The sequence below is a fragment of the Agelaius tricolor genome, unplaced genomic scaffold, assembly GCF_023055355.1.
Source record: "Agelaius tricolor isolate 1412-34295 unplaced genomic scaffold, bAgeTri1.0.p SCAF_1, whole genome shotgun sequence".
NCBI classification, from domain to species: domain Eukaryota; kingdom Metazoa; phylum Chordata; class Aves; order Passeriformes; family Icteridae; genus Agelaius; species Agelaius tricolor.
Window position 1 is genome coordinate 33,325,677 of NW_027269261.1, and position 27,773 is coordinate 33,353,449.

Genomic DNA, 27,773 nt, shown 5'->3' on the forward strand with positions numbered 1-27,773 from the left:
GCTGACACCTGTGGTTTAACTGCAGAGCCATCTTTTTCCTATGAAGTACAGAATTTAAATCATGATTTATCTCTAGCTCTTGCTGTGTAGTGTCAGAAAGCAGAGAAAGAGGAGGTTAATGGTTGCCTTGCATTTATGAGACAGAAAAAAAAAATGGAGCCTTGGGAGGGATATCTGTCTTGTTCCATGTGCACTTAAAAGGTTTTTATTGAGGCATGAAAGGTCGCGTTGTTTCATGCTTTGTCTTTTTGTTGCTTATCCAGGCAGTGATGTACTGCCAAAAATTCTATAAAGGAATTTCTCAAAATATATCCTATTAACTGATCTTAAACCTCATGTATATACTATGTGGGTACTCACAAAAAAAAGAGAATTTAGTAATCAAGTCTTTTCCCCCTTAAGTACAGAAACAGCATCTACTAAGAGAGATGGTGACAGTAAAGGGGCAGATTTCCATGAACTGTGCTTGCCAGGCATATGTTAGTGTGGAAAAATAAAAAAGGTTTAAAAAAAATCACCTGAGTTTTTTAATGCTCAAAGAGTAATTTTCAACTATGTTCTTTGAACTGGGATGGGGAAAAACGTTCTCCAAGAGCTTTGGAAATGTCTGTTCTATGAGTATTTTTTCCTTAAATGCATGATATATCCTGGGTCATTTACTCAAGTTTGCATTTGTGTGAACTTAAAAAGCACGGCCAGAAGAGAAAGAGCTAATTTGGTACTGTGACTGGAGCACAGAGTAAATGAGATGGTAAGATTGCCTTCAAAGATCACTCTTCAGTTTGGCTTAATAGCTTGAATGATCTCCACACTCGTAATCTGTGAGACAAAAGAAAGAAATGCAAAATAACTGTCTTGAAGCCAGTAGTTTTAGGATATGTGAATATTCTGGGTTCCTTTCTACCCCCTGCTTTATGTGTATGTATTGGATTCTGGGAACAAATGAAGATTTATCAGTCAAATATTGTGGGCACATATCTTGGTGTCTGGTGAGGTACTCAGCCTGCAGATTGACCCACATATACAAATTTGTGAAGTAGAAAAAATACTCTGGAAAGAACTGGATACATGAAAGGTTCACAGCCTGGCACGGAGTTTGGCATGGCCAAACTTTCCCTTTGGTTCCACTGGCTGCATGACCAAAGGGATGTGAGGAAAAGAGAGCAATAGAGTGACTTGAACTTGTACAGACAAAACCTGTTAGAGGTTATGAGGGTTGGAGTATCACAAGATACTTCTGTGGGTTTTTTCCTGTGTAACACAAAGTAGTGTTGCAGGCTTCTCAGATTAAGAATTAGAGAATGAAATTCAGGTTAATATTTCAGTTTTCGATGCTTCTAGAGATATTTCACTATTGAAAAAATCCCACAATAGTAGAAAGTAAAAAGTGTGAAAAGTGGAGATCATTTCTAGGTTAGGAGATCCTGAACTGTGGCTATTTTATATTGATTTTTCTGTGTCTTAGGTATATTCCCATTTTGGTATCCCTGTAATATGGTCTTGACTAAGAAGTGTCCCTGCTGAGGAGGAGAGTAAATCAATGGAGTGCAAGGACAGACATTATCTATGTTTGGAATTTAGTTCTGAACGAGTTCCTGCTAAGAAGCTGATTTTTTTGCCTAGGAAGTTTGCCAGCATCTGTAAGGAAACCAGGCAGTGTTGCTGGACCCTCAGGATCAAGAGGGTCTTTAACAAGCCCAACACTGTTTTATGAGTGTCCATGCAGGGTGTCTCTAGGAGGGTACTCAGGGATGCTGATTTTTGCAGATGATATGTCAATGTGAACAATTTTTGGTTCACATTGTTTTCTGCAGCAAAGCAAGTGGTGTGATTCAGCTGGCAGGAGAGCTGCTGCCTGTCCAGCAGGCACTGGGGGTCAGTACCATAGAGATGTTTCAGAACTTGCAGTTTGAGCAGCTGACCATCCCTGTAGTACTTGGACTGTTGTGTAGGACACATGATAAAACAGCATTTATATTATATTATTTATATTACTGAAAACCCTACAATTAGGGAACAACCCCATTCTGCATCTGCCCATGCAATTACTAAAATAAGTAGTATTTTTTTCACTTCTCTCTGTTCTATTTGTGGTACTCCACAAATACAGATTTTGTGAATATATTTGATTATTTCCGTCTTCTTCTTAATTTTGTTTGTAGTTTACAATAAGAAAATGTCACCTAAATAACAGGCTTTATAAAATCTTCATCTCTATTTATGAAAAAGCATTTACATTCTATTTGCTGACTGATATACACTTCTCTCTGAGTGCATAGGTGAAGGGCAGTGGTTTATATCTTTCTAAAGGAATGTCATGTCTGTTTGTTAAGTGGTTATTTTGGAGTGCTTGTGTTTAAGAACTATTTATCAAAAAAAACCTCAGAAACCAAGCATCTAGACAATTTCTGGGAAGCTTGAGAACATTTCAAGCAATGTGCACGATCAGTTTGAAGCATTTTATTCCTCTGAAGTTCATGTTAGACTTGTGGATGTGGACGAGGATCATCAAAAAGTCTCTACAATTGCAGAAACCATGTTACCAATGTGACATGGCTTTCATGTTGTCCTAAACACCAAGACACACAAATACTTTCCTGTTTTGCAATTGTTTGAAATGCCTCTCTCAAGCCTCACCATCTCACAACTTCAGGGGATCTGCTGATGCCAATAGAAATGCATTGCACTGGCTGTGAAATTCATATTTGGAGCTGCAAATCTTTATTTGGCAGTAGAAGGAGAGGTTATGATTGCAGCTGAGATAAGTCAACTCGCCAACTTCTTAACTGCTTTCCATTTTCCGTGGGAGTAACATCTCCCAGTGACATTGCCAGCAATGGTAATTAATTAATGATGATCCATCCTGATGACATATATTTGCATTGGATGATCTAAGATGAGGCCAGGTTTATATGTGTACTCTTCTCTGAAGGGAGAGTTGTCCATTTAGTAGCTCCCATGGAAGGTGAGGAATTTGGTTTCAGGATAATTGAAGGGGACAGAGCAGAATCTTGTGTTAGTTCATTACAAAGATAAATAGCTGGGTTATCAACTATTATGTGATAATTAAGGAAATATTGTTTAGTGAATTCAAGAGTGCTGGGTGCCACAGCTAGACATACATAGGGTAGCAGGACGCTGAAGAACTGTCTGCCTTCACCCTGGAAATGTAAGGAGCTATTCTGGCAGGCAGCCTAAATTCCTGCATTCTACCAGTAGTATGAGATGATTTAAGTCCAGGTCTTCATCTATAGCCTTCTGAGAGCACTGCTCATTCTTTGTAGTGAATCCTGTAAATTGGAATGGCTCAGCATGGGATTAACGTGATGGGGGCACTTTCAGCAATCTTCTGGTTCCTCATAAAAATTGAGAGGCTAGTTTAACATTCCTGTTCTTGAAGTATTATGGTTCATTGGTCTAAAAGTATGTAGAATAAGGATAAACACTGATTATTTTAGCTGTAGCAGAATGGATAGCAATTTTCTGTGAGAGAAGCAGAGGCTGCATGATAGTTGGCCTAAAAAATGTTGCCATATCCATTTTATTTCCCTCACAAATAAAAATCAGTTCTTCAGCTTTGCCTTTAATTACTGAAATGTTTAGCAGGTGAAATAATAAAAGTCTAACTGGAAAAAGAACTTCAGGATGATTTCAAATACTTTTTTTGATGTGCCTCACAAAGATCTTTTGTTATTTTTGTGGTGTCAGGTAGAGGTATGAAATTGAACAGGTGAGGGGCTACCTCTTGGAAACTTTTTGCAGGGGGAGGGAAGCTATGCTGTGGATGATTGCTAGCAATAACCTGAGAGGGTTCTTTTTAGGCATATGTTGCAACTTTGTGACATGCATTGGTGAACAGAAGCTATTTGTCATGGAAATGAGGGAAGGAGGAAAGGGAATTTGTTAGGAATTGCATGAAGTATGGGAGATGACATGACAGCATTGTAAATTCATGCAGAAGAAGTCAAGAAACTGAATTCAAACGGTTGAGGAGTTGCTTCAGTAGAGCTTACCCAGCTTTCTCTGAAGTCAAAGATCTTTCAGTTGATTTGAGGAGAGCTGGGTCAAGTCTGATGGAACTTTGATTCTTTTCAGACAATGAAAGGCTGAGGTGAGACTTCCTAATAAGAAAAAATTGTTAGAAGGGCCATCAGAAGAATGAAATCACATGATGCTTAAAACCTTTTAAGAAAGGCAATGAAAGTGAATAGTAATGATCCAAATTTTGCAGAGAGGTGATAAATTGCCCAAGATCCCGAGGGACTCTCTCCTATGCTGTTGAGTTTGCTGGAGAAAGGTCAACAAAAATGTTTAATACACTAGAGAGGTGTTATTTTCCAAAGACAAAAAATGTTGTCCTTTTAATCCCCGCCCTCCCCTCCCTCTGAAATAGAATATACATATTTTGCACAAATCTAATCTTTCTTTTATCTTGAGGTAAGACCAAGTAAAGATTATGGTTTACTCTTTCTTTTCCATATGGATGGAAAACCGTATACATCGTTGACATTTTTAGTGGTGGGATAAATTTATCCCATTGGTTCTAATGCAGACAAGGTTAGAGCTGAGCTTAAGTACTGTAGATTAGTGTGAAAGCAGCAATAAGCTTGTTCACAGAGCAGCGAAGAGGGAGTGAACGAAGTGCCTCTCTCTTACTCCATCTGCAATCCAGAGGCATTGCTGGTTAGGAGGGGTCAGCCAGTAAGCTTTAGCTGATGACACTTCTGCTTTTTTTCTGTCTTCAGATATCTCAGCTTATGACAGAGACTGGTCGAGAGGGCCTGACTGAAGCAGCACTGAACCGCTACAATGCAGACAAACCCTCCCTGTACAGCTTCCCTGCTTCCCAGAGCACATATGTTGCCAGTGAAGTATCCACAGGCACCTCGGTGGCAGCATCATTTTTTGCCAGGTAAGAGAGATTCTCAGATCTTCCTTTGCTGGACGCATAACTTCTTTTAAAGGAGACAACTCCATAGTGAAGAAGGATATCATGTCAAAACATGGGTGTAGATACAGGTCTATCACAAACTTGCAGGAATTACCATGAAAATGTTGTTTAATCCAACTATATGCATTTATCTGTAAAATGGGATGGCACTTCTGCCCTCTTCTGTAAAATATCTCTTCAGTGCTTGATTTGGGTTAAAATTTGATTGTGCTTATGGAGTAGCATTTGACTTTGTGACATATTTAGAGGGGTGTATCCCTGAATGAGAAGGGCCTATCCAAGTAATTTCCTGAGACAGGCAATTAACTATAGAGCTAACTGGTGGTTAGTTAGAGCTAACTAGCTGGCTAGTTCAGTTTGGTGGCAATCTTCAGACTTCTTTTTGAATTTTACTTCCATCTAGGGAAATTATCAAGGTTTCACTTTCAGACTGTTTCTGATTTCAGCTTCAGTTCCTGCTGTTCCACTAAATTGACCTGAGAGTCCAAATTCAGCCTTGGAATGTGCTTTATGTTGAATATTCAGACATTATTAAAAGAAATCAATGAGATAAAGTTTAATTTTAAAAATCTTATGGCTGTCTTGATTGATTTGTTAGTAAAATGTTTTGTGAAATGGACATATCAGCTAATAAGTGAAATATCAATTATCACTAACCAAAATGGTTTTTTGTACAGAAATGTGCTCTTTACAGAGCAGAATCTTTTTAGCCCAGTTGAACCCTTATGTAAGAAAAGGCATTGAAATAATCCTTGTATTTTAATGCTTTTTATTAATTAAAAGATTGACTTGGGAAGAGTAATGAAATAACAGGAGAATAAGCCATTATTATAGCACTTCCAGTCCAATCCAGTGAGAGATCTTGATTTCAAAACATGGAGTGAACTTTGAGCGAGCGCCTCAAGCACTTTCCGATCAGTTGCCTTCCCTTGAGAGAGCCAAACTGTTAGTAATTCCACGTGCTATTTTATTTTAAAGGTAAATGGAAAACTTATAAAGTTGTTGGACTCCATAAATTTGGAAAAAAGACTTTTCCTCTCCTATTTTTCCTCACCAACATGAGGGCTGCATGCATTTGATTAGTGTCATACTGCAAGTGAGTCATGTAAAAGGATTAAGAGTAGCATTTTAGAAGATCCTGTTGTTTGAGGCAACTCTGCCATTTTTTCTTTGCAGATGAGATGCTGCAATAGCAAATGTGAATGATGACAGTGGTCTTGGTTTGCTGCCCTTTTCTGTTTAACTGCAGGCAATTTAAATTAAAATTGCTGAATGTACACACATGGTAATATCTAGCTGGAGTGCAGATTGGGATTAGCACATATTTTAGCATGAATTGATTTATGAAGATGACTTAACTCATTTGTTCTTCATTGTTTCATTGTTTATGCTGAGAGAATTCATTTGCTCTTAATATACTCTGCTGAAATGTAGGAAACTAATTAAATTTACTCAAAATCCCTAGTGTAAATCATAGCATTTTAAGTAGAACTCTGTTAGCTTCTAGCTGATGTTGTGAATTCTTGGGTGTGCTTGGTCCAGCATAAATCTCATGTTTAGACTGTTTATTTTTAAACTGTACTTAGCAAGACAAAAGTGCCTGGTTTAGTTTGGGATATTGCACAATTGGATTAATATCACTTATGTAAGTCAGTTTTGTCCTGGATTTCAAATTACATCATATGCTGGCAATTAAGCAGCTAATTCAAGTCAGTTCTTTACTGCTTGACCTTTTAACAAGAAAATTGCCAAGTTGTTTTCCAAACCCAAATCACCAATTTTTGTTTGGCATCTTGTGTGTCGATTTGCATTTCTGTCAAGTTGTGGTAAGAAGTGTAGGGACCTACTTGTACGTGAATTTATAAAATGTGAAGTGGAAGGCAGTGATTGTCTAACTCATTAGGATGGTGCACTCTTTACAAGGTGAAACAGTCCTTTGTACCAACCTATGAATTCTAAACTTTTGTTTTTTATGGTTGTCAGTGGCACATGGAGTAGTCACTACCAGTTATATATGCTTTTTTTTGAATGTGTATCACATACCATGTTTTCACTGTAAGTAAGAAATTATTACAAAGCCAGAGAAATTGGCCAATGTGAAGCCGAAGTTCAGAGCTGAAGAGTAGAACCTATTCTTTTGAAATTTGAATAATGACCCACAGTATTTCACTCGAACTTCCCTAACAAGCAAAGCAAACCTCAGATGAGGCTCAGATATAAGTCATCCATCATCAGGAAAAAACCCAATTAACTAAAATACTCTAGTATGGAGGAAATGTCAAGGCATCCATGGAACTTTTGGTTGTAATTACTTCTGAAATATCAGGCATGGATTACTGGGAGCTCATAACTTTTCTGTTCTCAGGCACTACTGGTTCAACAGTGACAGTCACTTGACTGGCCTATAGCTGGCATTGAGCCATGGAGAAGTATCCTAAGGCCACAGCGTCTCTCAGTGTTTTTAAAAACCAGGAGACTTATCAGATGTCTCAATAATTGACTGTTAGGTTTCATGATCTATAGCTGACAGATTTCCAAAACAGCTAAGAGGGCTGCAACTTCTGTGAATTGTCATTTGTTGGGATATTGCTGCAAGGGAACTTACGACACATCAGGATTCCCATGGGACGGTATGTGAATGCTTTAAAGGAACAGACATTGAAAACTGTCCAAAGTGCTCAGCTGGTAGGCTTATGAATATTAGATGATACAGGTATGAATAATGAATTTCTAATGGTGATTCAGACACAGAAACTGAATTCAATCAATTGTGCTTTAGTGACAAGCACTAAATTTGCCTTTTTGTTTAGGACTATCACTCATTTTTGTCTCAGATGTGCTTCAATCATGCTAATTTAGCAATATTCTTGCTTCTTACCAGTACACATTCATGATGAGAATAATTCATTTAGTGAATGTGAAATAATGTTAAGATTCTTTACTCATAATGAATAATTTAAAAAGCATTTTAGAAATTTTTTGCATGACTTAACTTCTACCTCCAGTTGGGTCTTTGTCCTAAGAAGCACAGCATTTTTGGGCCTTTGCAGCCTAAGGTGTGACAGCCTCTTGCCTTGTGTCCTCCCAGCAGGATGTAGGAGTGTGCCACCCCAGCTAAGGGATTAGCAGATTCCTTGCCAATAATGCCAAAGAACTGAGGGAAGGGCCTTCTGTCACTTGTTTCCCTGGTGAAGCTTTATCAGGCCAGGGGGCACAGTAATTTTATTCCTACCTATGCTGATTTCTACAAGGAGAAAACTTCTGTGACTCTGACTTCAGCTTTGGCCTGACTACTCTGCAAATGAACCTGCCCTTCTGAATAAAAACTCTCTCTTGCGACTGGGCTGTAGAGTTTCAGTAGTCTCTCTGAGGGCAATAGCATGAATTCAAATTCAACCAGAATTCAAAAGTAGACCAGAGCCTTTCTGTGGTCCATGGCAATACATTAAAGTTTTTGGGATCTTGGTGCTGTTCCTTGTTTTTGCCATCACAGTAAACTTGCTTTATTGGAGAGGAAGAACTTTTCATCAGAACAAAAGAGAGACATAAAAGCCCATTTCACTTGAGAGGTAAAAAAAGGTAAAAAAACTTGACAAGGAGGAGATATTTTTGGATGCTAGTCTTTAAAGTTGTTTCCTATTGCTAGTCAGGAAGTGTAAGTGTATTTGGAACAAAAGCCTGCCTCAGTCTGAAATCAGATATAGTCATATTTGGATTAATTGAGCCTAATGGGAATATAGATAATCTTGAAAGTAGCCTGAAAATCTGTTCTAGGGATCATTTTCAATGTCTTTTTGCAACTAAACACTAAAGAGGGCCACACAATGCTACTGTTGTAGATGTTGCAAGACATGTTTTTCAAACAGAATGTCCAGGTTTTTTTAAAGCTCTTACATTAAGACAAAATAAGAATAGAAAAACTTAGTTGCATGTATAATGCATACACAGTTATTAAGTGTGGGATAAGCTCAACTTAGTTATCTTAATTCTTGGAATAACTGCTGGTGACCACTTCCCCACTCATTCCCCATCCCTTTGTGGTATGGCAGCAGTGGGGGAGGAGGTGAGGCAGTGCACTGTGGCCAAGGGGTACAGTGAATGTTGTGTTCAAAATGCTGCTGAGTATGCCACATGTTTCCCTTTCATTCCAGAGAATCCTTTTTGAATATTTTAAAAAATTGTCTTGCATGAACTACAAAGCTGATATGAAGACAGTATTTGTGGGGCCCTCTTGTTAAAGCTGCTCTGCTGTTTTAAATACTTAGCACTCCAGAAACCCTGGAATCCTATGCCTCCCTGGATTTTTGCATAACTGTGGAAAACTTCATTTAATCACACAGCTTTTGATGTTTGCTGTTTTTCCTTATAGTTAGTCTATACAATCTCTGTGTATATGTCTGTTTTAAAGCTCAAAGGATTCTGGAAACACAAGGGATTTCCCTTAAAGACTACTGTGTATAGTAGACACACCATTTTAACGTCTTGTCTTTAGTTTTTTTGGAGGTCTGGAGCAAGTTTACAAAAATAAATTTTTCCTGGCATTGCAACAGAGAGTTTGTCAGAACATGCACAGGAAAAATAGGTAAGAAAGAGGCAGCAACTAGTAGAGAAGGAAATGGGTTGAGGAAGATATTCTTGTTCCACAGAGCCTAGCTTGGGCATGGGGAGGTCCACAGCAGAAACACTGGATTTGTGTGGGCAGTCTGTCTGTAACTGGTGTAGCTGAAGCGTGCCCCTGGCAGATGTGAGAGCCAGGTCAGCAATCTGCTGTTGATACTCCTGTGACAGGTGGAGGGTCACATCAGGCTGTGCAGGCTCATCCAGGGCATGGGAACTGCAGAGGCCTCAGAGACCTCTCAGGAAAGAGCCTGTGAATATTGTCATATGGTGAAAGCTGCCTGTCTGTGCCTTTCTAAAGAATGTTTTAGTCTGAACAGCAGATGACTCAGATGATGGTGTTTCTTCATGCTGAAGAGTGGTGGACCCAGTTGCTCTTTCAAGCCGTGTAGTGGTTCCCTAGTTTGGGTACTGCTTGGGAAGTTCTTGGTATTGAATAGCTGTCGCCTCAACATCCTTAAGAGAAAATTATTTTCTGAGACTTGGGTGAAAACACGTTTTGGTTTCTAGCTGTCTGAGCTATGCAGAATCTAACAGGATTTTCTTTCATTAGCTGAACAAACTAAATTTAACAGTTAAATTGTGGTCAGATTCTTGGACATTTTGAAAAACTATATATTAATAACTCTAGTCAGAATTTCTGACTCTTTTCCCTCATCCTTATCATATGCTGCATAAGAAATATATAAAAAGTATGTTAAGATAAAAGATCCACAGACTATCTTTCAGCAGGAATGCTGGCAGCAAGTTTGGAAACATCTGTAAATCGTTTCACAAATATTTCTACCTTCAAAGCCTGTCTTGGGCTAGCTCGTGGGGGAAATTTTAATCACAATGATCTCAGTCTTCCTGAAAGACCATGAAACATTTAAAGTTGGCACCTAGGTTTGAGTGCACAACTTCAGTGGCTGATTTTTCATACTTGCTCAACATTCCTCAGTAATGCAAGAGATCTATGTTCATAGTCACTGCTTTTCTGTGCTTCCTGTTGCTGTGAGAGCCCTAACTAACAGGCTGTTTCTGCTTTCTGTTATTGGTGTTATTTTGTGTATATATATTAAATAGTAGTCAAAAGGGAATTGTGACTCTCATGAAGCAAAAGAAATCTGGCAGCTGAGGCATAAGGAATATGCTTTTTCTATGTTCAGTGTAAACAAAATGAAAATATCTTGGTGAGAAAGACTATGTGAGTTACACGCAAGAATAGTCAATGTGTAGTAGTGGAGGCAGTGATCTGATATGCAATGAAAAAATTAAGACTTCAATGCCACATCTGGACTCTAGACGAGAGAAAACAAAGGTATTTCAATGATCTCTAATTTTGCATGGTAGCTCTATCTTGGGTCCCAAACAATCTCCAGTGACTTTTTTTTTTCTTCAAAGCTGACACATTTCCCATGACGCTTTTGTTTGAATCAATTAATGCCATTTGATTAAAAGAAACCCCAAATACCTAACAGCAAGATTCCAGAGTAGGTTTCTACTAACAAGAATTGTGTAGGGTACATGTCTGAAATAATGGTGTCTGAATCTTTGCATATCACATGCTGCCATTATTTAAACAAAAGTTTAAGAAAATGTATACACTCTTTAGACCTGGGTTGGAAATCTGGTTGAGATATGTTTAAGTTGCCACTGGGCTGTGAACAAATGCAATTTAAATCTTTATGCCTATTGCATCCACTATATGTTGGTTGCAGGTTGTTAGCTTGCATCCACATCTTAAAATACAGATAATAGACCTTGATTTTTAAAGAGGGTTTAGGGAGGCACCCATGGAGCTATAAAAAAAAAAAAGCTAAAACTACCCTGGATTATTGTAGAATACTATACTTGCAGGGGTGTGCCATCTGCTTTGCCTCAAAGCATGTAACTGATGTAAAGGATGTAAATCTTCCTCATGTTCCTAGTATCAAAGTAATCCACCTAAGGTAAACAACTCTGTATGTTTAAAATTAACAAATGTAGTTTTCTGGTCTAAGCATATTTTAAAAATATAGCTATTTAGAAGAATCTAAAGGAAAAGATTACTATCCAGGAACAAATTATTTACCATTAAACAGAGAAATTCAAATTCCAGCCTGTGAAAGGTATGCTACTTTGATATTATGTCTTTATTGAAATATGCTACACCTGCTTCTGTGTGCTGCACGAGTTGAGTGTTTTCTGACCTGCACTTGCCCCACATATGGTTTGTTCTGTACTGATGGCAATGATAACAACTAAATAATGCTCTTATTGAAGCAGTCATCAAGATTTGCAGTTTCTTGTGTAACTAGCCTTTCACAGTTTTGAGAAAATTTGCCCCTTTCCTCCCTTTTTCTTTGTAAAGTTTTGAGATACAATGTTTCTCTGTGATGCAATGAATATCTGGTTCTGTAAAGCAAATTCTGTGGAATTTTTTATGCTTAAGAGATTATTTAAAGATGGATGTCTTGTCTCCTAAGTATAATTGATTACATTATTTTTTTAGGTATACATTGCCTAAAACTCAGAATTCCAGATTTTTTCTGATTCCTGTAGGAATCAGTGGTATTTAGTTATTAACTTTTGTTTCTGTAAACTTATATATTGCACCATTTAAATTTTTACTTAGACACACAAATTTGACCTTGGTGTCTGGAATTCTTTTGTCCTATTAATTTTTATATAATCAGTTGTGTTCAGTTTTTAAATTAAAAATTGCATCTTTGAATACAATGCATTTATGTACACTTTTCCCTCCTTTTTTTCTGACTGCTTATTTTCTCAAGTACAAATCCATGAAAATGCATGATAACCAAAGACCCATTTACCTAGTAAGCAAACCCCTTCTGTCTCTCTGAGATCCTAGTCAACAGCTGATTATATTACAGTGAAAAGGGCCAGTAATGCAAACACCTACTTAATCTACTTCATGCAGTGTAAATGCTTTGTAGAAGCTTTTAAGTGTTACCTAGCCTCCACCAAGGCAGAAGGAGGTAACCAAGACACTTCCTGTCTTCAGTAATTAGCAATGGCCTTTGTCCCATGTTCTGAGATGTTCCCTTAGCTTAAGGTTTGCCTTGTCTATTTGTACCCCACTGATTGCTGCTGTTACAGATAAGAGGCTTTAGACCTGTAAATAACTGTGCTGGCCCATTCTTGCTGCAGCTCTCATGTCTTAGATGCTGTGTACCAATAAATGCTTTGCAGGCAGGGAAGAGAATGGGATAATCTGGCACTGAGGCACTGATTATTTTAGTGGTTTGTTAAAGAAGGAGGTAATTTTTCATGGATTTGTGTTCCTAATCCTTCTAGGTAATTTCAGGCATTAACTACAAAAGTACCTAGGTGTATGGAAGTTGAATTCCTGCTGCTCTCCATACACCTTGCTAAAACAGAGGTAACTTCATTTCCATTTCTTGTCACTTCTTGTGATTTCCTGCTGATTTCAACAGATTGGAAAGGGGGAGGCTAATTAAACATGGGTTTTGTCTTCTAATTTCTAACAGGGCTTTTTGAGTGCCAGAATGCTTGCTACTTGCACATCCGTTCCCTGTATTGATTTAGAAAAACTTAAAAGGAACTAAGGCTATTTCCTTCTTCAACAGTGCCTTTCCCTGAAACCTGACATGTACATTGAGAAAAACTGCTAGCAGCCTATGCAGTAATCCCTCAGCACCTGTTACCAAAGACTCCTGGTGTTCAATCTTGCTTTTTACTCTTAGGGCAGTGGAAATGAAAATGGTCAGCATTAATCTTTTGACTTTTACTATAGTTGTGACTGCCAACCATAGTATAGGAAACCTCATGTTGATTTACTGTTTTGCATATTTCTTGCTTCCCTTAAACCTTGACATAAGAGTTCTGATTTACGGTGTCTCTATCTTGATTTGTGGGGTGAGAAAGATGAATTGATGTAGTTGCATTGTCTATAGCAGAAAATTATATGCACCACAAGTTGGTTTTTTTTCTCTGTTTTTAAAAACATCAAAATAACCTTTGCTCAAAGAGCTCATAAATCCATAGTAATGAGACTTTTTCCTAAACATCTGGAGTGGCAAACTCTTATTCTGATAATTTCTTTCCTGTAACAAGTACTCTTTTAGTGCTGCCCTAGCAGCCTTCAAATTCAGCTGTGCTTTACCTTGTCTGTAGCATTCTCCATCACATGCTCAGTCAGTGTTTTCTGAACCTTGAGAGCAATCTGTTCAACTGCTGAATGACTGGCTTTTCCTTAAAATTATCAAGGAATACAGGCCATTTTAGTTATCCTTGCTTCTAGAACAAAAACCCAATACGAGAATGTGCTGAAATGTTGAAGTATCTGTTTATTGCCACATAATCCAAAATTAGGTAGACAACTGCCAGTTGGGCTTGTATATATTCATGCCTGTGATGTGCATATAAACTATAAGGCCACAGTGCCCCTGTATACATGGCTAGGTGGCTCGTAGCAAACAGAGATTGAGAACCTCTTTGCTCAGCTGTAAATTGAGTATGATGCCCATCTCACAGCTGCTGTTGGCATATTTCGGTCAAATTCTTGGTCTCTTCTGAGGGACTTAAGTTCAGGAATACATGAATGCGTTGCATGCAGGACAGGGACTCCAGAGCTTTCTGCCACAAATCTTGATTTTATAGTACTGGTTGCCTTTCAGAAGACAGACCTGTTAAACAATAAAACAAGAAATGAATGTACACGTTCATAAGTAATTACAGGAACATTGCAACAAACAGCCACAATTTTCCCTGTGAATGCATTTCTTGAGATTTTGTGAGTTTGGACCTTTAGGGATTTTTGTATGATTGGGGAATTCTAGAGGCCTTTCCTTCAAGTATATTTTCTGTTGTTTAATAAAAAATTTTCAATGATATCTTCAAAGTATTTACAGGGTCTGTCTCTTCACCTGTCTATTTTCAGGAAATCAATAGACTTAATTTCTTTAATATCTCTGTTCTTCTCCACAAATTTGGGCAGTGGATTAAAATCTCCTCTTATGGTACAGTCAGAGACTCATGTGGGTTGTATATTAGTACATTTTTTTTAATAACCAGGCTAAAGAACTACTGCTGCTAACTAGTGATATGATCTTTGGTTTTATCAGAAGACAGAAAATACAACATTAGCAGAAATTACAGCTGATTTTTTTTTCTGAATACCTCTTTGTAAATACTTTCCTACAACAGCATCAACCTTGTATTAAGACACAACTACTTTAATGAGCTATATTATGTTGAGGAAATACCTGATTTGTTGTGCTAGGTGAGATGCTTGAGTTATGTCCAACTACCTATTTTTAAAATCTGCAAGATAGCAATGTTCAGAGATTCCCAAGGGCCTCATGGCCTCTAGTTCAGATCGCTTAATTAGCCTTAGGCTTTCAGCTTGAAACTTGCTTATTCTGATTTATTTTGGTTCTCTCAATGGAGTTTGTGCTCCAAAGCTAGCATTTCTATCAGCCTGAACTATTTGCTGTCATGAGTGAGATGCAAACCATCAGGAAAAAAAAAATTGAATCTCTGAGTTATGAGTCTTAAGATTGTGTAGGACAGATTTGCATAATGAAAGCTGAAAAAAGTATTCCTATGATTCCACAAGTTAAAGAGAAACTTTTTGTATTACAGAAGTCATGAAATAATGTTGAGGGTTGATAGAAATAAGAATGCACGTATCTTTTCCATCAAGCAATTCATGGAGATGGGACCAGCAGGAAGGAAAAATAAACTCTGAAGAGGAAATAGAAGTATTTCCCTAAATCATGAAATTCTGAGAACACCAGAGAGGTAATATGCAACTATTTAAGACAATACTACCTTTATTACCTATTCAAGAGTTTAGTAGAACTGTCTAGGTCTCCACAAAACATACTGGACATTATGTTGATGCAGGGCAAAGAGGAAAATTCCTGTGATGGGATACAACAAGAAAAAATATTGCCAATTAGTTTAGGATTATGGAAAACATATGTTGGTAATACTGGCTTGAAATGTTACTTCTGAGGTGATTGCATGTTCAGTTAATAAAGTACAACTGATACAATACCATCTGGATATATCTCACTGAGCTGTTTGGTTTAACACCCTGTGAATTCTTGATTAATACAATACAGCAATATGAAACAAACTGGGAATGCATGAAATAGATGAAACTAGATGAAATTCTGTATCATGTTAAATGACTCTGCTACTGCTGGGATTCAGTAGACATACAGAATTCCATAGAGCATTAAATGGAAAAACGTTGTTTAACCTTTCAAGTGGTGTTGGGAAGATGGCTAGTAACAGTGGTCTGTGCCAGCCACAGGGATCAAATGTAATGTCATAAAACCAGCAGTAAAGAATATTGACCATACTGATGGAAAAGGGACCACCGGGCTGAGAAGTGGCTATTGGAAAAAGATCTGTGTCATGATTTTAGTTGCATATGGGCTTACAGTGGGACACTGTGGCCAGGAGGGCTAATGCAACTCTCAAATATCTAAGAAGAACATATGAAGAGAGGCTATGAAGAATTAGCTTTGCATCAGAAGTAGATATGGCCACAGATAGAATACTCTGTTTAATTCTGCTGTCCACAGTCAAGAAAGATGTTGAAAAAATTGCGAAGGCTCTGTCTGGCCCTCAGATGATTAACAGTTTAAAAACCATGCCTTCAAACAGCTTGACTTTAGTTTATCAAACAGATTTACAGAGAGATGTGTTGACAGTGTGCAGGGAACCTCTACAGGGAACAGAAACGTGATACTGAAGAACTTGAGTCTAGCAGACAAAAGCATGTCAGGATGTAATGGCAGGAAGTTGGATCCAGACAAATTCTGAATGGTAGTGAAATGTGCATGTTTAGGAAGTACATTTAGTAAAGGGCAATGACCTGCTGAAGTGAACAAGGGTAGCAAACAACAAATAGTTTTCTTTTGGAGTCTGTTTTTAAAAGTAGAATTGATATTTGGAAAAAAGAAAAAGCTGAAGGTAACCACACTTTGTATGGGCTCTAAGAATTTCATGTAGGGAAGATCATTGCTTTTGCTATGTGGGAAGTTGCATTAGAGAGTTGTAATTGTTGCACTTAACAATCTGGGAAGACATACTCACTAGTGTGTGAAGGTGCAGCAACAAGGAAAAGTATTTCTTCTGCTCTTTAGACAGCAACACTGTAAGAAAGCATGAGAAAAATTTGCCATGAAGAAAGGAGTAAGCAATTCTTTTTCTTAATTTGTACAGGAATTATTTAAAAGTAAGTATTTTAATTGTAAGTATTTTTTTATAGATGAACTTCAGAGGGTTTTTCTTGCTTGTTTCTGTTAAACTGCCATTATCTGATCTTTATTTCTATGCTTTTATGCAACAAGATGTGGAAATCTTTGTTTTTTCGTAGCTTCTCTGGGCACACATCTGCTGCAGTGGTGCATTGTTTTCCTGTTCCTTTGAAATTCTATCTGTTTCTTGTCTGTTACAGAAAGTACTTCAGTGTATATATCATTAGGGGAAAAAAAAGAAAAAGCCTTCTTAAAGTTATAAAGGTTTTGCTTCTTCCTTTGCCTCTTGGATTGAGTATGTCAGTCAAAAAAGGCGATGGTTGTTTCACTCCTGACACAAGTATATGCGTAAAAATCATGAGAGTGGGAAAAGAGCATCCTAATATTTTGACATATAAATGAAGAGTAGAGTTTAGCAGTGAAAGCTGAAATAAAAGTATATTGTATCTGAAGGCAAATGCTTCAGGGTGAATGTCTATGCTTGAAAATTACTGAATTAAAAAAAAAAAAAAGGCAAACAAAAAACCCCTACCAAAACAAATCCCAGCTGTTCAACTTGATGGCTCATAAAATCTGAATAAAGTCCTTCAAGAGCTTTTTTATAGGAAGATAGTACTTTTTGTATGCATAGTTATGGTAGCATCTGGTTCCCATCTTTGGGAATTCAGAGACTCCACAGGCACCAACACGCTGTCTGCTGCAGAGAAGCTCTACAACACAGATAAATGCTGCAGACGAGTGTGCAGTGTGTAACGCGATGTAATTGTCTGCAAGCTGGAAAGATGCTGGGGAGGAGGCAAAACCTGAATCAGTAAATTTTGATTGACATAAGACCTAGGAGCAGCCCTGGCATAAAATTTCCTTTATTGACCTGTGAAGAGTGGACTGATAAGCTGGCAACACCTGAGTCAATAAGATTAATCAGTCAAAGAGGGTAAGCTAGGCATACCTAAGGCTAGAAGGGCTGGACAGTTTTCACAGAAGCTGTGTCCTTCACAGAGGATTCAAACAGGAGGATCAGTAAACTAATTGTCCACAAAGATAAGCAGGAAATACAAAGGGCCTTTTATGAATAATCTTACTGAATTTAGTATCAATGAGAAAGGAAATCAGCATTTGTCTCAGGTATTTCTGGCTCATCACATTTGTCCTTCTAAAGCTGCCTTCTTTCTAAAAATAGGACCTGTGTGTAAGTAGTAATCACACTATCCACATTATGTGAAATTGTAAGAGTAATTAAATAAATAAGAATTTATTACACATTGTTGATGTCTAGTATCACAGAAAGCAAAATCTTCAGGTTATCTTGAACATGGGCACAGACACAGCACTGAGTCTTTACATTTATATTGTGCTCAGCACATTGTTTTCACTTAATGAATAGTAGGAATGTGAAAATAGAGAGAACATGTAAAAATTTTGCTTCTCTTATGGCCAGTGATGACTCAACCTCAAGGAGAGTCAAATCCAGTATGCTTTTGAGTACATCTGTGTGCTTGAATGAAGCTTTCCTCCGTAATGGGACACAGATTACACACCCACAGACACACACATATATATACATGGAAAAAGTGATAACATATATATGTTGTGCCTGAGGTAACCACACTATATTGTATGAATGTACTGGAGCTGTATAGTGACCAAGAGATTTGTGCACTTCTTCAGGAAACTGAAGAACCGGGTCCTTGGCATCCCTGAACCTGAAAAGAGTGAAAAACGACAGCTCTTGCAACTCAAAAGAATGTCTTTAAATACTAATCAGGGGTGGAATAGGCACTTTCTCTGGCATTAACAATAATGTTAGGTGAGAATGCTTCACTGTGGAGGGAGGAGCCCAGGATCCACAGGGCCACTGGCAGTGGGTGAGAGGAAACAAGCCCTTCCTCAGATGTGGAGAGCAGGGTTCAGCCGGTGCTGTAGCTTCAATTCTCTTCTTCCAGCAGCCACATCTAAAAGAAAAGAGAGGTGCTGGCCCTAACTGGTGACTAGACTCAGAAAGAAATTCGTGGCTGTGACTCTGCTTTCCACACAGGTGCCTAGTTTTGAGCTACAAAAAGAGCTGTGGTCTAGGAAAAAGACATAGTTTCAGAAACGTCTGTCTTCAGTGCTCCCTGTGGGTCAGTTTATATGTTTGCAGCACAGGAAGCTGGGGTGGCATTAAGCCAAGTGCCCTAATCTTCTCTCTGTATAGAAATTAGGTACCTAACTGAGATTTTAACTTCCCCATTAATAGAGTTGCTAAGAAATTGCCATGGATAAGGATGGCAGCTTCACCTAGGCTGAAGTTTACACCTGGATATGAAGAGTATGTACAGACTGAAAGTTTCAGGTTTAGCTTGCCCTAAAAATGACAAGTACCTTGTGTATGCAAAGCAGTATATTCCTAAAAGAAAGAATTCAGGGTTGCTGAAGAGGTCAGGTTTCCAAGAGCAGTGAGATGAGAATAATTCAGAACCATTTTCAAAAACTATTGAAGTGCTTTTGAGCTTAAGTTACAGTGACTACCACTGGAATCCAGACACCTGCAGACATAAGTAACTTTTGAAATGGTACCTGTGAAGCAATCAGAGCTTTTTCAATACTTTCAGGAGAGAGCTCTTATAGATGTGCTCTGACTCAGATTTATCTCTGGTTTTGCCATCAAGCACTATTCTTGTATTTTGGAAATTATGTTTACATTTAATTCCAAACAAATCACTACACTTAAACACCAAACACATTATACATTATGTTAGCTCCAAGGGACAAAATCCTAAATGAAAACAGATCCTTCTCTTTTTCTTCATGCCAGCTCTTTGTTTAGCAGCATGGCAATTGCACATACATATTCCAGATGTTCATGGAAACAGAATTCCTCTTTAATTTACAGCAGAATCTGGTTTTATCTCTTGCTGGCTTTGTATTTGTCAAACAAATTTTTAAAGCCTTATACAAAAATATCTATAGCAGTATTTTGCATGCTTTTTAAAAGGTTTGTAAAATCAAAGAAAAATTCTGATTGGAAGACATACCTGGAGGTCATCTTGTTCTCCCTGCTCGGAGCAGGTCCAGTTACATCAGGTTGCTCAGGGGTGTGTTTCATGGAGCTTTCTATCTCTGGATGGACTTTCTAATATTCTGAGGCCAGATTCCAGTGGCTGACTCTCCTTGTGGTGGAAAAAGGTGCTCTTTATGTATAATTTGGTTTTCCCATGTTGCATTTTGTGTCTTTTGGCTCCCATTCTGTCCTTTTGCACCTCCAAGAGGGATTCTGGCCCATCTTCTCTAAATCCTCTCCTCAGCTGTAGACAACACCAAGAGATCACCTACTCAAGACTGAGTAAATCCTGTTGTTGTGACATCTCTTCCCATGTTGCATGCTCCAGCTCCTCACCATCCTGGATGTTCATCTTAGTAAAAAGAGAGATCATTGTCTTGTTGGAGAGAATATCATGGAGGTGTGCCTTCAGCAAGGTACGGTTCTAGATCTATCAACTGCTTATATGGGAGCTCCATATGCTTTGCAGTTTAGCTTGTCCTGGGACTGGATTTAAAAATCATGCTCCAAATCTGAATTTTGAAATTCAGGTTTTAATCTCTGACCCTAGCTTTATTTTCCATTGCTTTTACCTGAGCAATACATAGTTAGGAGAGACTGAACTTATTAAATATTTGATAAGAAGATGTGTGATTTCAGATGTAGTAATTTCTATAGCTAGTGTTTTATTTCCTCTTTTATTGGTGAATATGGGCAATACTGTGGAACACCCATGGCAGATCACTCATATTTGCTTTGCAAAGTCCTTGGCTGGAAGTCAAACAGCCTTGACAGCTGAGCCTCTGTTTCACATGCTCAGGAACTATTAAATATTGATGTTTCTTGGAAAAAGCCATCATTGCAGATTGAGCTGATTTGGGCACCACATGACTGTGTGTGTAGGCCTCAGAAGGATTTTTCCCTGGAGAGCTTTTCCAAGCAGGCTGCAGCCGTGTGCTACAGGGGATGAAGGTTCAGATAATGCCAGGTCTTGTCAGGTGCTGCCAGGGGCAGCCCTGGGCACTGGGCTCCTCCCTGGGCTCAGGCCGAGGCCAGGCAGGGCTGTGGGCTGGGCTCAGTGGGACCCATGGCAGGGCAGGGCTGTGGGAGCTGGAGCTGCCATGGGTGTGGGGCTGCAGAACTCCAGTGCAGGCTGTGCAAAGGCTTCTCCCCTGTGAGCTGCCTCGTGGGGGCCTCGGCCCTGGTGGAGCTAAAGTTTAGCAAAGCCTAGGATTAGGATTAGAAGGTGTAAGCCTAGAGCTGCATCTGTCATGGGGCTGCAAAAAGGCTGCAAAAGCATGGAGCAGTCTGCACAAAGATTTCTCCTCGGTGATTTGTAGAGAAATTTGGCTGAGGATCATGTTAATACAGGGGATGAGAGGAATTTCTGCATTGCCTGCAAAACTCACTGTACTGTAAGCACCTACCAGGTTCTCCAAGCAATCTTGTGTTCATAGTCCCTGGGAAACACACTGGTACATAGACCTGTCTGAACTGTAATTTTTTGCTGGACTGCTCAGTTCGTTCAGCACTCTTTATTTTTATACTGGAACTAGTATATTTTCAAAATTTTTTGACTCCCACTGTAGAGGGTCATCAGAGATGAATACAGGAGTGACACTCATTTCCCTGGATCTTATCATATTGTCAACTAACTAGCACTGCTTTGTTTTTCTTACTGCTTCAGCTACTAGTCAGAGGAGGAATAGAGAAGAGAAATTCAGCCCAGGCACACAATTCATTTTGCATACAAACCACAGAAAAACAGCAGCAAGCGCTAATTATATTTTTTGAGTTGAGCGCTAAGTGTTTATGTGTTTGTTTGTAAACAGAAAATTTCCCTCACACTCATGTATTTGAAGACACAAAGATGGTACTGGAATATGCAAATACATATTTGTCTATCAATTATCCTCAGGATTTCCTCCTAAGTATCAGAATAGGAGTTTAACTTGCCTGATCAGTCTCTCTTGACTAGTTGAATCTGCTGACTTTTAGTCAACATCTGCCATGGTAAGCACAGGAAAGAAAGTATGTTCAAAGTGGTACAGTGCTCACAGAATTTCCCTGTTCACTCTCAGTTTTCTTTTTCCTCACTTCCTTCAGGACAAATTGTGTTTGTGCTCACCTCTGCCTTGATGCAGGACTTCTGCATCTCCTTCATATGCTGTGAGGCTTTACACTCTTGTTTTCCATCTTCTCCCCACCCACTTCTGCAAGGACCTCTCTGCTCTGCCAAGTGGATCTGAGTTGCTGTGTCAGCACTGGACAGGGCGCTTTAAGGTAGATGGTGTTTGGTTTTGACCTGCAGCTTCTACAATTGAGTTCTTTACTGTGTTTTCAAACTCCTCTACTATTTTGAAAGCACACTGTTGCTCATGGTGATCCATTTATGCACTTGGCAAAACAGCAGCATATCAAAATTAATAAAGATTAATTAATAAAGAATTAAAAGAAGGCAATGTAATTAATGCCAATCAGCATGAACCTGTGGAAAATAGCACTTGTCAAAATGACTTGTAATCTCATCAAAAAGAAATATCAAGTAGAGTTGATTAAATATAATTGCATTGATGAGAAATTGGTAGTTGATGACTTAAGTCTACTGGGTGTGTAAAGACAGGCAAAGGCTAGGGAATAAAGAAAGGCTGAGAGTTGAAATAAGGTCTTTACTCTGGAGATAATTAACCATTGAAGTTTGAAGACTGGTAAAAGCTAATTAATGGTGATTTCTATGAATGTGTAATGCAGATCTGTGGCCTGTTATATAAGAGTGCAACTGTGGTGACCATTGCACAAAAAAAGAAAAGAGAAAAAAACCCATACATAGCCACATATTTGCTTGCTGCCACTTTTTATTTACATGATATAGTACCTTAATGCACCATTTAAATCTGTGGGAAGACATTGGTCAGAGTATGACATGGGGTTCAAGCTTCGTCTCTTTGAGAACAGGTACAAGAGGTGTTTTGCCTTAGTTTAAACTTCAGTGAAATTGAGCTGGGAGAATCATGGAGGTTCCTTTAGGATGCAGTTCCTTCCTTTCTATGCCCTTATTCTAAGGTTTAGAATAAGGGCATAGGGTTCATAAGGGCATTCTAGGGTTCAAATTTTAGGGTTTGTAACTTCCTTCTGACTTGTTTCCTACATCATGTTTTAGTATCTCTTAATCATCTCAGTTGCACCAATTTTGATTATTTCAAGAGCTTTTGAAATAATCCCTTTCTTCCACCTTCTTATCCAGTCCTTGCCTACCTAGTGTGGTGCAAAAGGGTCAGTTCTGATGAATTTTTTTAAAAACTTAAATCCCTTTCTCAACAGAAATAGTCCTGAACAGAATCTTGTCTTTGCATTAGTGTGAACCCAGTTAGAAGACCTGCCAAGAACAAACAGGATAATTGGTCTGCACAAATTGCAGACTCTTAGTGAGGCAAGAGGAATCTGAAACGCAAGCTGTAATGTTTAAATATACCTAGTGATAAGCTTGCTTTGTTGTTTTGTTCTGTGTGATTGCCTTCTACTAAAGGCTTCTGAGGAAAAGGCATAAGCAAAGTATGCTCTTGGCTGTGCTTTCAGTCTTTTGGCAAGCTCAGCACCTCAGTACCACACCACTCAGGATGGTGGGTGTTAGTGTTTTTTTTTCTCCCCACTGTGATAATGTGTATGCCTTCTACTTATCTGTAATATGAGCAGCCTCATTCAAAAGTTCAGAGAGAAAAAATATTTGCCTGTCAAACATTTTGTCAGTTTTTGAAGCTAGAAATAATGCAAAGCCTTTCTTTATTTCTGGTTTTAATAAATCTGACAGACTGAAGGCTCTCAGAAGTGTTAAGCCTGCCTTTAACAAGGCTCTTCTGCTTCTCTCACATTTCCACATGTTGTCCCCCACCCACTTTGTCTCCCTCTGGTTGATACCTGCATTATCCAGTCATCACAGATTATTTGTGACAGTACATGGATAAATACTGGAGAGTGATCCAGTTCCCACTGAGACCAATATGAGTGTTAATATGATGGAGGCTGGGTCAGGTTCTTTGTTAGGTGTCTGATAACTGTTGGGTGATATTTATCACTTTTGAAGTGACATCAACAGATACTGCACTTCTTTGGGAAAGATAACCTTAGCTCATGTCTTCATCTTTCTGGACCAAGTTTATTTGTGGAGAAAGCAGGCTTTAGCTCTACAGAAACTTTTTAAAAGAGCACTCTGTGAGGCATAGTTGATAATTAACTTGATGCCAGACAAGGTAGTTTAGATAATAAAATAAGAAGAACTCATACTCATTAACTCTATATTCCTATTAAAATGAAATCTATTTTCTTCCTCTCTTTTTCTTTTTGGCATTTGGATTACACAATGTCATGGACCAATGGACAGTCATCTGAGTGCAGCTTGCTCTGAATAAATGATGCTGAACAGCATTAGGCAAGTCTTGTTCCTTTACAGAGATAATTTTTAATTTAAATTTTGTTTGAACTAAAAAACAGAAACAGGAAAGGAACTAATTAAAATTATTAACAGGTATTTCAGTTGGCATAATCTGTCAGTTAGAAAAAGAAAAAATCTATCCGCCACAGAATGTTCTGGCATCATTTGTACTGAAAGCCTTTGTGTTATGATCTTGATTGACAACTGGAGGGGGAAGGAGTTACTTAATCAGTAGTATCAAATCAATACTTTTTGCACAATGGCATTCTGAATAGCATTAGGGGAGCTCCTTTCTCTGTTAAATAAATGTTATCTCGGTGTTTTCTTAATGCATGGTTTCCATCACATATATTTAATGCTGTTGACACGCTTCTCTTTGCTTTTCTGCTCCTCCTAAGTGTCCCTGAACCAGTGGCCATGGAAACTCTTACCTGCTGTACATTTGGTTACCTCCGGCACTGCCTTCCTAGGGCTGCTTGCTAATGAGCATCATTTGCTGGTTCATTTGTACAAGGTCATTCTTAATTTCCTTCTGGCTTCAATGCCAGCTCAGCATTGAAGAATCTCAGCATTAACATCCCTTGGGTGTTTTTTTTCTTTTGGTCTAGGAGAAAAAAATGGAATAAATACATATTTAAATATAAATAGTACTTTGTTTAGCATTTAGCTGATGTGTCATCTTGCCAGTTTGTTATTTATTTATTCATCCTGTAATTATTGAAATATGAAATTTTACCAATTTGTGGCTCTGCACTACATGGCTGGGTCCTTCCTATATGCATTCTAGTTCTGCAGGCAAGATCTTAAAAATACTATGGATTTATTACTGTCTTTCTGTCTATGGGCTGGTGTAATGGTGCACAGTATTATTTGCATATGATTATATAGTTCTGCCCTTGTTGTTAATACATTAATTGTGTGTCATTGTTCTGCTGACTGACAGAGCCCTATCTGGCTTGAGCTCTTTCTGAGGGCAGACTAGGCAGCCTTGTCTGTATTAGCTTGGCTTTCACAGAGCCTCCCCTCCACAGTGGTGAAGGGACTGACTGAGCAGCAAGAAACCATGGCCAGAATTGCTGAATAGTTGAACCTGGCTTGCTTTTCAGAAATGTGCTATCTTGGAATTAAGACTGAAAATACTAAGTCCCATTTAAAGGCCTATTAGCATTATGGAACCTGTAAAGCCACATGAGAAAGAGGTTTTTTTGACCCAAACATGCCAGTTTTCTTTCCTCAGGAAACATAGAGCTATGTGCACACCTGTTACACAAAAGCAGGGGCACAAGGCTGCTCACCTACCCCAGAGCTCCCTTTGGCACTGAAAAAATGAGTCACAAACGACCTAGTTTTCTTTCAGCTTGAGCAGTGTAGGTTAGCAGTGGGAGAATAATAATCTTGTGAATTTGAAAGCAGAGGTAATTTGCTCATGGTAAGTGGAGGACAGTTAAAAAGCTGCCTCTTTTATACCAGCATTTCAGAGTGAAAACTGCTGGAGGGTTCAGGGTTTACCCATCTGGATTGATATGCAATGGAATTAAATGGTGCTTATAACACCTTGCTAACTTGTCCATTTGTTGCATGGGATATTTGTTTGAAGGTTATTTACTGGGCTTCCTTCTCCAGTCACTTCATTGCCAACTCAAAAATTACTTATGCAGCCCTTTAAGAGGAATAAGAAACCACTTTAGGAAATTCAGTTCCTAAACTGTATTACAAGTAGTTGAGTGAGACTTGCTGAATGATCTAGTTGTGACAGGATCATGGAACTAATTAGTAATTCTGTCACAAATGACACAACAGCTGGAGAAAGCAGCACTGAGAAACTGGTTATGGGTTAAATATTTCTTATCTCTAAACCTGAAGTTTATGAGGTGATCAGGCTCAGTTGTCACTGCTTTGTGAGAAATAGAAATGGTGTTTCTGAAGCAAAGAGAAAGGCAAATGAAGGGTAATAGTAACACTTGTTTTTATTGGATCTAAAGGGAAAACTGCAATTTTACCTCAAACCCCCAAAATTTTCAATTTAATTAGTAGCAGAAACTGATTAATGCCTCTTGGCATGTCCCATGGTGGTGCGTATGCTGTGTGCATTCATTGTAATGTTCAGTCAGGGATGTTGCACTTTACTAACAGCTAAACAAACTGTAAAAGAGAGTGAGACTTGACTAGTTTGTGAAGTTACTGCATAAAAAGGCCCAATACCCTTGACAAAGAGAGGGACACGTTTCAATGTATGCATAATGTCTGTTAAAAAAAACGAACAGCAAAGCAAACAACCTATGATAAACATGTCATATGCATAAGGATGGACAGTGTCTGGAATGGAATGTCTGAAGTATAATCTGTGTTTTAAAGAATAGGCATGAAATGGAAAACAACTCCAATGTGCTGCTACTTTTGTCCTGTTTTCTGTCCATAGATGGTGATGGAATACTTCTACAATGTGCCAGTGCTGGCACACCACCCCATTCCAATCACCATCAAAATAAAAGAAGCATTTGACTCCTTGTCAAGTAATGGTTTGGAAAAGATCTTCTTTCTATCCAGAGGGTGTCTAAAGATTTGTTTTAAATGCCTATAGGAAACCACAAATATATGAAGGACCAAGCCATAAATAATAAAAGCTGTGGTTTTTTTCAGAGTAATGAGTCTTTCAAAGACAAAAAGCAATTGCAGAAGAGTGGGTTGTAAGTACAAAGCACCGTGTTTGTTTCTCTTTGTAATGATTGCTGTCTTAGCACTGAGCCATGTTAGCAGAAAGTTGATGAAGCACCAAAGCCAGTGAAAGAGGAGGGAGTACAATGCTAGAGTCAGGGGAAGGAAAAAAAAAGCTTAAAATCTGCAGGGGGAGGTGCTGAGGGCAGTTTTTGGTCATGAAATGCCCAGTGTCATGTCGATTGCTATGGATTAATTTTGCTAGTGGGGCTCCTTGGGTTGAGGCCCAGCTACTGCTGCCAGTCACAGCCACACCTTGGTTGTACTGGGCATTGGAGAAGCATCTTCTCTCTAGGAGCATGGGTTCACTGTGATTGAGAAGTAGCCATTAAGGATATTATTCATTCACTCAAAGACACATAGTAAGAAAGGAGATAAAACATTGAAAGGTCTCTAACTGTTCTTCCTGAGATCTTCTCCTTTCCTTGCAAATCTTTTAAAGTTAGCTGCTTATCCTCCTACTCATAAGACACAGTCCAAGCTGCTGCACTTGTTCACATGATGATATTAGGATCTTGCTTAGGCACCTACTGCCATTTGTTTCTAGCTCTCTCTGTAGATCAAAGTCTTTCATACATTGACTTCCACTGCATCCTACATTCTGGATTTTCTGAAGGAAAAACCTGCATTTGAAGAGACTGGCATTTCTTCAGTAAGTAACTCTTTTCTCTTGTTTTATGAAAGAGCCTGATGTTCTTTCTAAAGTATCTTTGGTGTTTTTTCCCCTGGCTTCTGGTACCTTACTGCTTCCCCTGATTTACTTATGTATGGTCAGATTAGTTGCTGTCTTGATCTACCTGTAGTGTAAAGGTGATAAGCATA

At 38.6% G+C, this 27,773-nt stretch overlaps 1 protein-coding gene across 1 annotated transcript in view; it reads left to right on the plus strand.

The window, feature by feature from the left end:
* Positions 1-27,773, plus strand: part of KIF26B (kinesin family member 26B) — a 277,077-nt gene that overhangs the window by 106,335 nt on the left and 142,969 nt on the right. The window contains exon 4 of the mRNA XM_071429169.1: positions 4,746-4,912. Coding sequence (XP_071285270.1) covers positions 4,746-4,912 — 167 coding nt within the window. The remainder of the gene's footprint in view (positions 1-4,745; positions 4,913-27,773) is intronic.